Source organism: Xyrauchen texanus, chromosome 37 (genome assembly GCF_025860055.1).
Source record: "Xyrauchen texanus isolate HMW12.3.18 chromosome 37, RBS_HiC_50CHRs, whole genome shotgun sequence".
Taxonomy (NCBI): Eukaryota; Metazoa; Chordata; class Actinopteri; order Cypriniformes; family Catostomidae; genus Xyrauchen; species Xyrauchen texanus.
The window spans coordinates 13,689,063-13,702,097 of NC_068312.1; the positions used below are offsets into that span (position 1 = coordinate 13,689,063).

At 40.6% G+C, this 13,035-nt stretch overlaps 1 protein-coding gene across 1 annotated transcript in view; it reads left to right on the forward strand.

Moving 5' to 3' along the window:
• LOC127631278 (transmembrane protein 132C-like) overlaps positions 1-6,895 on the forward strand; it is a 53,978-nt gene extending 47,083 nt beyond the window's left edge. Inside the window, exons 6-9 of the mRNA XM_052109350.1 lie at positions 855-1,062; positions 3,813-4,072; positions 4,171-4,362; positions 5,479-6,895. Coding sequence (XP_051965310.1) covers positions 855-1,062; positions 3,813-4,072; positions 4,171-4,362; positions 5,479-6,891 — 2,073 coding nt within the window. The 3' untranslated portion in view covers positions 6,892-6,895. The remainder of the gene's footprint in view (positions 1-854; positions 1,063-3,812; positions 4,073-4,170; positions 4,363-5,478) is intronic.
• The last annotated feature ends 6,140 nt before the right edge of the window (positions 6,896-13,035 follow it).

Consider the following 13,035-nt stretch of genomic DNA (forward strand, 5'->3'; position numbering starts at 1 on the left):
TCTGAACTTTGTTTACTCTATTAAATACTCTTTCGCTGCAACTAGATCCAGCTCTCATGACTTCCTTTCTAACGTTACAATCTGCCTTCTTAAATCTTATTGAAATTTAATTGCATCATAAATTATCCATTTGATTTAATTTTTTCACTTTATGCATTTGATATGCCTATGCTGAACTTTTAAGTGTCTTTGAGACTACCAAAGCCATGCGTTATATTTCGAAAGTGAGCAAGGAAAAAACACTAGTCTGATTTAATGTGTAGTTTACCACCATTCTTTGCTCAGTGTAAATTTGAACATTTGTGTAAGATTATGGTTTCGAACAAAAGATTAGTGTTTAGGTTCATTACCCGTACTTGCTATACGACCTTCATGTACAGTCAGGTCAGCATGGAAATGCACAAATGGTACAGTAGATCAGTGTTTCCCTAACTTTTTTGTCTTCTGGACCTCCACAGCCCTATCTGTAGTGCTCAAATACCCTTTCATAAAAACCAAACCTGGCAGTAGTCCATTTTATTGTTTGTCTCACATATTATAATGGATATAATTTATCATAATGATTAATAGTATTAATTTCACTTTTAAATAAATAACAAATGATACTCAGACCCACCAAGTGCTGTAGCTTCCGTCATGTAGTTTCATACTGATCAAAAGAGATTAATTGGATTTTATGTAAAATAATTTTTTACATAGTAAATTTCAGTAAGTTTCATAGTAAGTTTGTACTGGGGCTAAGCGCAAACAAATACTCTGTCAAAATTCCATACAAATCAACTAAAACATGGAAACACCAGAGTGAACAGCCTGCTTGCTTCGTGTTGAGAATTTTTTTTTTTTGTTGTCCTCAGGTATCTGACAGATGCAACTTTGTCTATGTAAATGGAAAAGAAACCCAGGGAAGATTGCGGATGCTGGTGAACTTCACCTACAGTTACCTGAGCGCCCAGCTGGAGATGAAGGTGTGGTTTCCTCGTCTTCCATTGGACATCGAGTTGTCTGATACAGAACTAAGTCAAATCAAGAGCTGGAGGATTCCCATTATGTCCACCAAAAGGTATATTAAACATTCACCATGTTTACATGCAAATCGTTTTCAGATTAATGTCTATATTCTGGTTATGTTTTTATTCTCAAAAAGACTACAGGAATATTCCAGTATATATGTAATCAGCATATTCCGAATAATCTAACGCATGCACATTCTTTTCCTATTATCCTATTATGGGAATACTGGGGATGCTTGATCTTTGTATTTATGCAGAGTCATTCAATAAAATCATGAATTTTCATTCATGTATTTAACAGTTGTTCATGCGAGAGTAGCAAATTATAGATGTAGTTCACAAGGCTTTTGTTAGTCTGTATATTATGCAAATATTATGGAAAAAATCTCTTCACTAGCAATTTCTATTGCTTTATTTAAAGAATTACTTTTGTTTGACTATGCACAGAAATAAATTAATATTTTTTAAAAATGGATATTCTGATAAAGGTGTGTACATGACCCAAAATCCCAATTTATTCATGCATATGCCTGCTGTCTTATTGGGGTGTTTAGAAACGTTTTGTAAACTAGGTCACTGTTGTTATGTGTGGGTATAAAGGAGTTTGTACACTGAAATAAGTCAGAATTGCTACTTCCAGTTTGATGAATAGGGAAAAATAAAGTATGTGAAAGATTCACTTGTGCTGAATGTTATAAGATGCACACAAAGAACTGATCCAAGTAGGCTGGTTTTTCTACAGATACCATGTTTTGAAAACCATATTATCGGTTTAATTGTTTAACACTTGCTAATTAAACTACGAAATTAAAGATTTAAAGCTGCATTATGTAAGACTTTTTTTAAAAAGTATTTTAAAATTTTGTTAAAAATGAACCAATTACCATTATTATTGAGTACATCAACAAACAGTTTTCAAAACAATGTCCTTACCTTACCCATAAATCACTACTGTAAGCCTATAAAAATTATTATAATTATTAACGGTCTTGTTCAATTTGTCGCAAAATCGCTGGTTTATGACATGCATCATTACTTCATGTCCGCACACACATGAAAGAAGAGCCAGCTGTCTCATGTTCTGGCTGGAGAAACTAACTACGCTGTTCAGTTCAGTTCAGTAACACTCACACAGTTCAGGACAGCATCGTTGCAGTCTCAAATCAAAATCAAATCACTTTATTGTCACACAACCATATGCACAAGTGCAGCAGTGGGTGAAAGTCTTGTGTGCACTTCCGAGCAACATAGCAGTCATGACATTGATGAGACATACACCAATTACGATAAACATGACAGTCATGACAGTGACGAGACATATACCAATTACAATAAACATCAGATTTACACAACACAATTTACATATTAAATGTACACATAATTACACAACACAATAATAATATACAATGTACAGTAAACAATACACACAATATAGAATACACATAATATAGAATACACATACAATAAAAAAAGTATATACAGTGTATAAAAAATATACAGTAGATTGTATTGTAAAGAGAATATAATTTATGACAGTCCAGTGTAAGAGTAATAAAGTGCAGTGCTGATGTACACTCACCTAAAGGATTATTAGGAACACCATACTAATACTGTGTTTGACCCCCTTTCGCCTTCAGAACTGCCTTAATTCTACGTGGCATTGATTCAACAAGGTGCTGAAAGCATTCTTTAGAAATGTTGGCCCATATTGATAGGATAGCATCTTGCAGTTGATGGAGATTTGTGGGATGCACATCCAGGGCACAAAGCTCCCGTTCCACCACATCCCAAAGATGCTCTATTGGGTTGAGATCTGGTGATTGTGGGGGCCATTTTAATACAGTGAACTCATTGTCATGTTCAAGAAACCAATTTGAAATGATTCGAGCTTTGTGACATGGTGCATTATCCTGCTGGAAGTAGCCATCAGAGGATGGGTACCCGGTGGGGTCTTCTGCTGTTGTAGCCCATCCGCCTCAAGGTTGTGCGTGTTGTGGCATCACAAATGCTTTGCTGCATACCTCGGTTGTAACGAGTGGTTATTTCAGTCAAAGTTGCTCTTCTATCAGCTTGAATCAGTCGGCCCATTCTCCTCTGACCTCTAGCATCAACAAGGCATTTTCGCCCACAGGACTGCCGCATACTGGATGTTTTTCCCTTTTCACACCATTCTTTGTAAACCCTAGAAATGGTTGTGCGTGAAAATCCCAGTAACTGAGCAGATTGTGAAATACTCAAATCTGCAACAAGGTGTTCAGAAGGCACTGTTAATGGTAAGGAGGTGCCAGGAACAGTGAACATATTGTGATAACAGTCACTACCACAGATTCGAGTGCTGTTTGTCTATCTACGTATATCAATTTTACACTTGGGTGTTTGGGCCATTGAAGACCTGTCAGCCTGTGGCACTGGCCCTATTGATCCAATTGATCTGGAGGAAAATATATATCTTTTTTTTTGCATTACCATGATCATAAATGGTTAGAGCAGGAACATCATATATGGATAAAAATGTGTACAAATTGTCAGTCTATTTTCAGACTGGATCAGGCAGATTATGAATAGTGAACAGAAATTATGAATAAGATTGTGCTTGGTCATGAAATGACTCCTAGTAGGTTTAATACCATTGCATAATAGATTACATGTGACATAAACATCCCCTCATTAAATCAAACTATGATTCTATCAAGTTAGTGTTGGGTTAGTGTGATGCTCTTATGTTTATATGAGGGTTTTTGCATTATTTTTGGAAGCTATGTTTAATACCTTTGTATTTTGATTATGCCCCTAACAGCAAACCAGGACGGAACAGCGAGGAAGACCGCAAGGGCAGGGGCTGTATGCTGCAGTTCCAGCATGCTCTGGTTCGAGTCCTCACCCACTTTGTTGCAGAGCAGTCAGACCCTCGGGAGCAACGGGACTTTTTCCTGGGCTCTGACTGGCAGGTGGATGTAACCAAGCTTGTGCGGTACTTCCTGAAGGTGGATGACACTAACATTGCCCGTCTGCAGGCAGGCAGGGTGCTTTCAGGACAAGATGTGGGCACCACATCAATAAAGGTCAAATTAAATGGGAAGAGTTTTGGCCTCACACCAAGATAAACATAGTGGATCACATGAAGGGAATCCTTGTTTACCAGGTGTCTCCCTTTTTTCAGGTGCTTTCCCCTCTGTCAGATGCTGTTCTGGCAGAAAAGACAGTGAGGGTTTTGGATGATAGAGTGACCATCACTGAACTGGGGCTGCAGTTGGTCAGTGGCCTCAGTCTCAGCCTGCAGCTGAGCACAGGGAGTAACCGAGTCATTAGCGCTACTGCCACCACACAGGAAGTGCTCAACTATCCTAAACAGGTCATTTATCATCCAACCACACAAGGTGTCATATATTTATAATATATCAGTCCCAAAATATTCAACACGACTGGATGCCAAAACACTGGAGTTTACTAGAGTTAAGAACGCTGTGATTGAATTAATCACAAAGTCTAATAATAATGTGAGGGTCATGGGACCAAAAGTTGAGAAATTTTTAACATTTAATGACCAAATTTACATGCGCTTATGAAAACAGTTTATTCCAGGGATTCTGAAACGTCATGTAAACAAGAACGCTGATTTCCTTACGGCGTTTAAGGGATTAAGAGAAAGCAGTTTAACACACCTAGGTTTCTCTCTGAGAACACAGCTTAATGTGGTCATGTAAATGTGTAAGCACCATTCTGATGGGTGTTTGAAGAGTGCACATGCTTGGAACACACCTGGATAACAAACGATATAGGCTGCTTACTGATGGAGCCACATGTATACGGTAGTAAAGAGTACAGCGCTTAAACAGTGCATGTTTTCCTATTATGTTTTCTCGTAATATCCTGCTTTCTTGAAATTGGCCGCTTTCTAGTGTCCATGTAAACATAGTCACTGTAACGCACTGTGACATAGGCATCAGTTAATCAATGAAAGTGACAGAGGCGGGACCAGTTGTGCTATCAGAAATCTGTTGAAACCTGTTTTCCTGCTTAATTTTAAACTGACCCTCAATATGCATCTTACACATTTTCTTAGAGGGCATACAAACAAGTTTGTGTTGGAGAACACTGTGGATCCATTGATTTCAATGGGGTGGTGTGACGGATTTAGAGGAAAAACAAGTTTTTTTCTAAAGTGATGCGCCATTATGTGACCAGAGGTTGAGAGAATTTCAACTTTCTCTGCAATGCACAGTCTGATCCAAGAAGTGGCGCCTGCTGTGTTATTTTAATTTCAATTTGATGAATCAATTTGAATTTGATTTTAAACAGACACTGCTCTTTCCAAACCCTCAAAAAGCATCATATGCATTTCAATCTGTCAAATGCAGATCAGTCAGAGCTTTCTCTAGTGTGCAAGTGCTCTAAATTGTGGAAGAATCTACACATATACAAACTCAAATAGTTCAAGATAATTAATCACTATATTCCCTTGTTTCAGGAAGCAGTGTTGAGCTCTTGGCTTCAATTTAGCGATGGCTCCCTCACCCCTCTGGATATTTATGACTCTACTCACTACCGCCTGGTTGTGACATCACTGGATGAAGGCGTGATCTCTGTGCAGGACTCGCCTATGTGTGTTGTGGCAGAAAGTGAAGGCCAAGGAGTACTAGTGAGAGCCGAGATGACCATTTGTGAGGTCTGTCAAAAATCCAAGCGCAAAAGCACTTTAGCTGTGGGCAGTGGCAGCTTAACAGTGAAGTTCCAGACAAACAGTAGATGTCCTGAAAACAGTAGCATCAATAATAATGGCATCAACAGTGTTACAAACACTACTGGAAGCAGCTCAGGCAGCAAAGGACCATTTGCTGGTGTCACTGGGACAGATATCAGTGGTGAACGTCGTACTGAAGGAGAAGGATTGGACACTAAGAAGAAGATGCAGCAGCCAGAACAGGTTCCAAGCAGCAGTTCAGAGTCTGAGAAAGAGAAAAGTGCCTTGATGAAGATCACCACCACAGCCAAGTCGACAGCACGACACTCAACCGCTGGTAGCATTGCGAATGATGTGGGAATGGGACGTGCTAACGACGATTCAGCCAGATTCAGTAAACCAGGGAATATTTTAAACAGTGGAGATTTCTTTAGTACGGGTAAAGCAGGTAGCAATGGTGGCACAGGAATTTCTTGGAATAGTAATGAGGTTCCTGAGGGCTCAATGTTAAGCACTGGAAAAGCTTCTGGGAACTTAGTGAACTACAATAACTACCCTCCACAAGTGGAAATACCCAATCAAGAGGCAAAAAACAATGCCTATGAAGATGATGATGATGGTATTGAGGGGCCATTATCAAACCGGCCTCTAACAGACTTGGAAATAGGGATGTACGCTTTACTTGGTGTCTTCTGCTTGGCGATCATAGTATTTATGGTAAACTGTGTGTCATACATAGTTAAATTTCGGCATAAGCAGACTCCCGCTCATGTTTCCGAGCACACTGGTCATCGACACGACTGGGTATGGCTGGGAACTGATGCTGAGCTAGTTATGAATGTCACTGAAAGCCCATTACAGCAGGAAGCCCACAACACTGCTGTAATCGACATTGGACCAAGTACAGAAACTTGCGGAACTCTCACTCGAAGGACTTCCTGCCAGGTGTCTTCAGTGTCAACTGACTCTAGTGCTGGGTGTGTAGGAACCCTTATAGAAAAACCAATCAGAAGTGAGTCCTTACACTCACCCACTAGTAAGAGGAAGAGGGTCCAGTTCACCACCTTCACGTCCCTGGACAGACAAAATTCTCCCAAAACATTACCCCAAGAGAACTGTAATGGCATTAACTGGGTGGGCAAGGAGGACAATTGCATGACACTTGAGGTGTCAGCTGCGGAGTCCTTGGAACTACTGTGATTGCTGGTGCCTAAATTATGCACCCATAGATTACATCTCTCTATGGTCACCAAAATGCCTTCTTTCTTCTGGATAAAGTTGTTATGTGCTACAAAGCACAGGATTAAGGTCAAGACAATTGGTACAGCTTCATAACTCTCAAACGGTCAAGGTTGTGACTTATTTTCTTTGTTATTAGGCTTAGGCCTACAAGATGTATTCTGCCTAGATTACAAAGCATTATAAAAGCGGGAGTCTTTTTTTAGGCATTACCGCACTAAAACACCTTGATACACCTTGAGGTGTATAGACAAGTTCACTTTTCGTGTTCCTTGATGAGTTTTCATTTGGGAAATTTAACAAGATTTCAAAAAAGAAAGATTTAAAAGGGAAAATTGTCAGTCTTTCACGTAAAACAAACACTCGGACTGCACACTTTTAAATCCACTGTAATAAGTCACAATCGTCTTTTTTTTTGTTACTACATCTTTCCATTTTTTTTATACAAAAGTGCATGTGATTACTGTAATAGATAATGTTCGGATCTTTTTAGATTTTCAGCCATCCGAATGGGCTAGTGACTCGTGTTTGTCATTAGTCTTGTATTTTTGTTTTATTTATACAATTGACCACAGGTCATAAACCTGAAATAAGAAATAAACCAGTGTTACAAATATATCCATTGAATATATAATCAAAATATACAAACATGAAATGGTTACAATAAAATAACTAGATCTATTTCTGTTGTAAATAAGAATACACTATCATATAATCTCCTATGCAGTCTTACATAGCTAGGCCAGAACACCGCAGAAACTACATTTCCCATCATGCATAGCATTGCTCCTACGCAGAGTATAGCTATCACACGAGTCAGCAGGCAAAGTGCATTAATCATTATAACACTTCAATTCAATGTTTTACTAAATGAATGCAACTTCGTCAGCCTACCACACAACCATCTGCTACATTAGTTTACTTGGTAATTTGTTAATTATCCAGTGTTCGAACATATATCGCAAACCGAGAGAACTGAACAGTACACGCTAACTTAACTACAAATTACGTGCCTCTCAGCACGGACTAAGCGCGCCACTGTCGACAATTACACAAGCACCGAAACTTTAAACATTCCTAAATTAAAGTACAGCAGACCGTAGCTCATAGTAAACATTTCAAAAGTTCTAAATTCGCTACATACCAACGGGCTGTGTGCTCCTGACGATGGGTTGTGAATCAACAATAGACGCTACTTTTAATTTATATTTTATGAAGCTTACAGCGCAACTGCGCATGCTCATACCCAAATGACCATCACGCAACAAAATAATCTTGCATTTTACCAATATATTTTTCTAGGACCCAAAGAACCGAACACCTCCCACTTGGCCGACTGATGCAAATTCAAGGAGGCCACCACAAAGTAATTTGAGTCTTTCAGTAAAACAACAACTTAAAATCAAGTTTTGTAGCATACACGGAATTAACAGAAATGCTTTTCAATGTTATCATTTTCTCAAAATGACTCACTAAGGAGGTAGGCCCCACCACCTTGCCTCCTACTGAGTGTAGGTTTGCCCTTGAACCACTCAGCCGCCTCCCAGGGTTACCCACTAACTAACAAATTAAACGTCTCTTGGCTACCCAATGGTAAGGACTTTATACTTTGTTCTGGTCTTCAACAGGAATCAACACGACCAGTCTCCGCACATCCCTGCGAAGGACGATAGTAGAAGGTAAGGTAGAATCTTTTGCCTGGGTCATGGCAACAAGGGAGGCAGGAAGGCCTATACATGTCACCACGTCAGCATCTCGGACCACTCCAGACTTGTCCGGATAGGTGACGACGATTCGACCGAGCCTGAACTTTGACCAGAATCTGTCAACTCCCGCTTGAACAGCCCTCAGCCTACGCCAAGAGTGGGTTTCCAAGTCAATACTGTGCATATCTCCTCTTTGTCCGGTGCGTCCCAGGATGATGGAGTTAGGAGTTAAGTACTCTACTGTATCCTCTTGCTCTTGCGCCTTGGCGTCGATGGGTCGTTCGTTAGTTAGGTTGGCTGCTGAGTAAAGAAGAGTTTGGAACTCCCCCCAGGTGTAGCTGCCGGTTGTTTCCGCCGAGGCTGTTGAGAGCTCTTTTGATAAGTTTGACAGCTGCCTCGGCCGCTCCATTCTTTGATCTTTTCTATTTCTCTCTCCTCTCCTAGTGTTATTTCTTTCCCACCAGGGGGACATCTACCGCATTTGCAGCCACCACATTGAGGGTCGCAGGCAGCGCCGACGCTGTCCCACTTGAACCAATCGAAAATTTCTTTGTTGGTGACCACATTACTCCTGAGAATTGTTTCTCCATTAACCACTTTAGCTTTAGCAAGTTCAGTTGGGTCAACAAGGACTTCTTTATAAGCCTTCGAAGCTGATCTCATTGAACGTGCAAAATGAGTTTCGGACCTGTGCACCGCTAAATCTACTTTCTCGAAGAGATCAGGATGAGCTCCACCGACCGTTTTTCCCAGAGGACCGTCCCAGAGGATGAGGTCTCCTTCCACTTTGATTGGCTGTGGGACCAGGCGACCTTCCCTATGTCTTATTAGTAGGTCAATCTTCTCTGGACGGACCAAGTCGTGAGCGGCGATGTTAGGAAAGAATTTCAGTAGTTGCTGTGGCGTGACTGCTTGGTTCACTTTTGCAATGTTCTCCAGGCCGTAACATAGGAGCTTGTGCTCCGTCACTGTACCCTTCTGTGTTTTTACTCTTAGTCTCAGAGTATACCTTTTAGTAGCAGCTATCTTCTCCATTCCTCCAACTCCTTGCACAATCAGCTTGATATTTTCGCCTTTCAGCATAAGACGCTCAGCGGCTTCATATGAGATATAATTGGTATCTGAAGCAAGATCAATTAGTGTACCGATTAGCTGGCCCGAGTTAGTCGTCACGGAGAGTAGCATCATTACTACGGGGTACTCTATTGGCTCACTGTCTGAAATAGTGCACACTGTTGTTGAAATCTTATTTGAGAAAGCTTCTTTGACCTCAGCTTTTAGCTCTGGAGAGAGTTTGGCAAGAACCTCCTCTTGTTTGTCTGTCAATCCAAGTCTCTTCTTCTCTACTCTCACTTTGCATTGCTCTTCATTCTTTTTTTCGTTCTTTTTCATCTGTGGGAACGGGCAGAGTAAGTAGTTGTGGTCTGAGGACCCTCCTTTCTGACAGTCTTCTTTGGAGCACAGAAACCTTTCAGTGCAGCAGCCGTCCTCATAATGGATGCGCAAACATTTGAGGCATACTCCTGACTTCTTTAACTGAGCTTTCTTGCTTGACAGGTTGAGCTTCTTGAAGGCTTTGCAAGCAAACAATCTACCTGCATGCCTTTCGTCCCCACAGGTTATGCATGAACTAGGTTGAGAGCCCTTTTGGATAGATGTAGCCTTGGTAATTGCCTTCTTTCTCTACTCTTTTCCTGTGACCTCTCAGTATAGTCTTTTGAGCTAGGCTGCAGTTGATCTAACTCTTCAAGAATGTCCTCCTGTTTTTCAGGTACTCCATTAGACAATCGAAGTGATTTCTGGGTGAAAAGCCGCTTGCAGGGTCGTTCTTATGAGTTAGCCACTTTTCTTTCAGGGAGTCTGGTAACTTACTCTCAATTGACTGTGCTACTAACCGATTTTTCACAGCATCTTCTTCTCCCAGGACTTGGAGGTCACGAAGAGCTCTTTCCACAGCTTGAATTAGTTCGATCGCCTTTCTAGGGCTGTTTCCCTTACAGGCGGTAGGTCATGTACTTCTTTCGAGATAAGTAGCACTATTTTTGGCTTATTTCCATATTTGTTGTCCAGGAGCCTGAACACGCCTGTGGCAGATCCACAGCTGGACAAGACGAGGTCTCTTTTGACTTTGTCATCTAAACTTCCTATAAGATGGAACTTTCTTATATTTTCCAAACCATGAGGGTTACCCAGCTGCTGAAGGTCCTCCCATTCAGCCTTCCAACGGTAGTAATCTCTCATGTTACCAAAGAATGTAGGCAGGCGTGCACGTTCCAGCATGATTTGGGGCTTGAACTGGAAAGGCCCTGGGTACATGTTGGGAGCACCTTGGACTTGCAATTGCGTGCTTGTAGCATTTGGAAGTCCATCATAACTGAGATAGGTGGGAGTGATGGGTGGGTTATGCCGAATTTCGCTTGTAGGGATGCGACTGTCTACTGGACAGGACAGTTTCCGGTTAGGAGAAGAACTAATAGACGCGGCCTGCTCACCGGTCTGGCTTTCCTTGTCTTCCTCTTTCTTCCCAGTAACTTTCAGTTTCACCAGTTCTTTGTGCTCCTCTTCGTCATCAGACCAAGTGCTGCGTCGCCATGCCCACTTATCCCACAGTCTATCTTGTCGCTTTCTCACCATCCTGCTACGGTCTCTAGATTCCGTTAGTACGGCATGAGGGATCATTTCTGTCCACGCAGATACTAGATTGTTGACTTCACAGACCTCTCATTCTAAGTTTCTATTCATCAGTTCACACTCCTTCCTAGACAGCTGCAGATGGTCTGTTGCTTCGGCCTGATCCAGGGCTGAGTTAGCCTCTTTTATGAGGGTGGAGATTTGTTCCTCAGCAAATCTGGTCCAGAAGCTGTTTTGGATGAGGTGTTTAACTGCATCAAACTTGCGATCGCATTCCAATGTTTTCTCGTCAACCTGATCTGCCCTTTTTGTGGCCTCTTCATCTTCTAATTCTCGTAAGGCCATAGCATACTCAAATCCTGCATCTTCCACTCTGGTATGATCTCCTTTGAACTCTCTCCACTCAGCCTTTAGATCCCTTTCTTCTAGCGTGTTGGCCCTGGAGGTAAGATGGTTGGCTCTTTTAGTGAACGCAGTCTGGGCTGCTGAACGCTTCTGCCGTAACCTCTCTATTTTCTCCTTTTCTGCCATTTTGTTTACTTTCTTTTCTTTTTTTTTTTTTTCTTCAGACTAGCAAGTGAATAGGCAGTATAGATGGGCTTTTAACTTAACTAGATAAGGTAACCAGTCACTGATTTATTTTCTGGTCTTCAGGCTTTGTCTTGGCTTCAGAACAGGGTCACAATGTTTGAATGGCAGGCCTTGGTTTATGACTGTTCGGATCTTTTTAGATTTTCAGCCATCCGAATGGGCTAGTGACAGGCAGCACACATGGCACGACTCGTGTTTGTCATTAGTCTTGTATTTTTGTTTTATTTATACAATTGACCACAGGTCATAAACCTGAAATAAGAAATAAACCAGTGTTACAAATATATCCATTGAATATATAATGCAAAATAAACAAACATGAAATGGTTACAATAAAATAACTAGATCTATTTCTGTTGTAAATAAGAATACACTATCATATAATCTCCTATGCAGTCTTACATAGCTAGGCCAGAACACCGCGAGAAACTACATTTCCCATCATGCATAGCATTGCTCCTGCATGAGAGTATAGCTATCACACGAGTCAGCAGGCAAAGTGCATTAATCATTATAACACTTCAATTCAATGTTTTACTAAATGAATGCAACTTCGTCGCCTACCACACAACCATCTGCTACATTAGTTTACTTGGTAATTTGTTAATTATCCAGTGTTCGAACATATATCGCAAACCGAGAGAACTGAACAGTACACGCGCTAACTTAACTACAAATTACGTGCCTCTCAGCACGGACTAAGCGCGGCCACTGTCGACAATTACACAAGCACGAAACTTTAAACATTCCTAAATTAAAGTACAGCAGACCGTAGCTCTTAGTAAACATTTCAAAAAGTTCTAAATTCGCTACATAACAAAGGGCTGTGTGCTCCTGACGATGGGTTGTGAATCAACAATAGACGCTACTTTTAATTTATTTTTTATTTTACCAATATATTTTTCTAGGACCCAAAGAACCGAACAGATAAAGTTTGCTTTATTGAAAGATATTTTACCACCCTGCATCTGTATGTACAGTCTAATTTGAATGATTTTGTTTTCCATTAAAAAGACAAAAAAGACAAGGTCATGTGTTTAGTGGTATGTGCTATGATGCAGAAACCATTCGATTTCATTTGATTAGATTATGTTTTGTAATATTTCATCTTTAAAAATTTGTATTGCGTAAAGCATGTATGACAGGCTTTCATATTAATAAAAGATTTTGAGGTAAA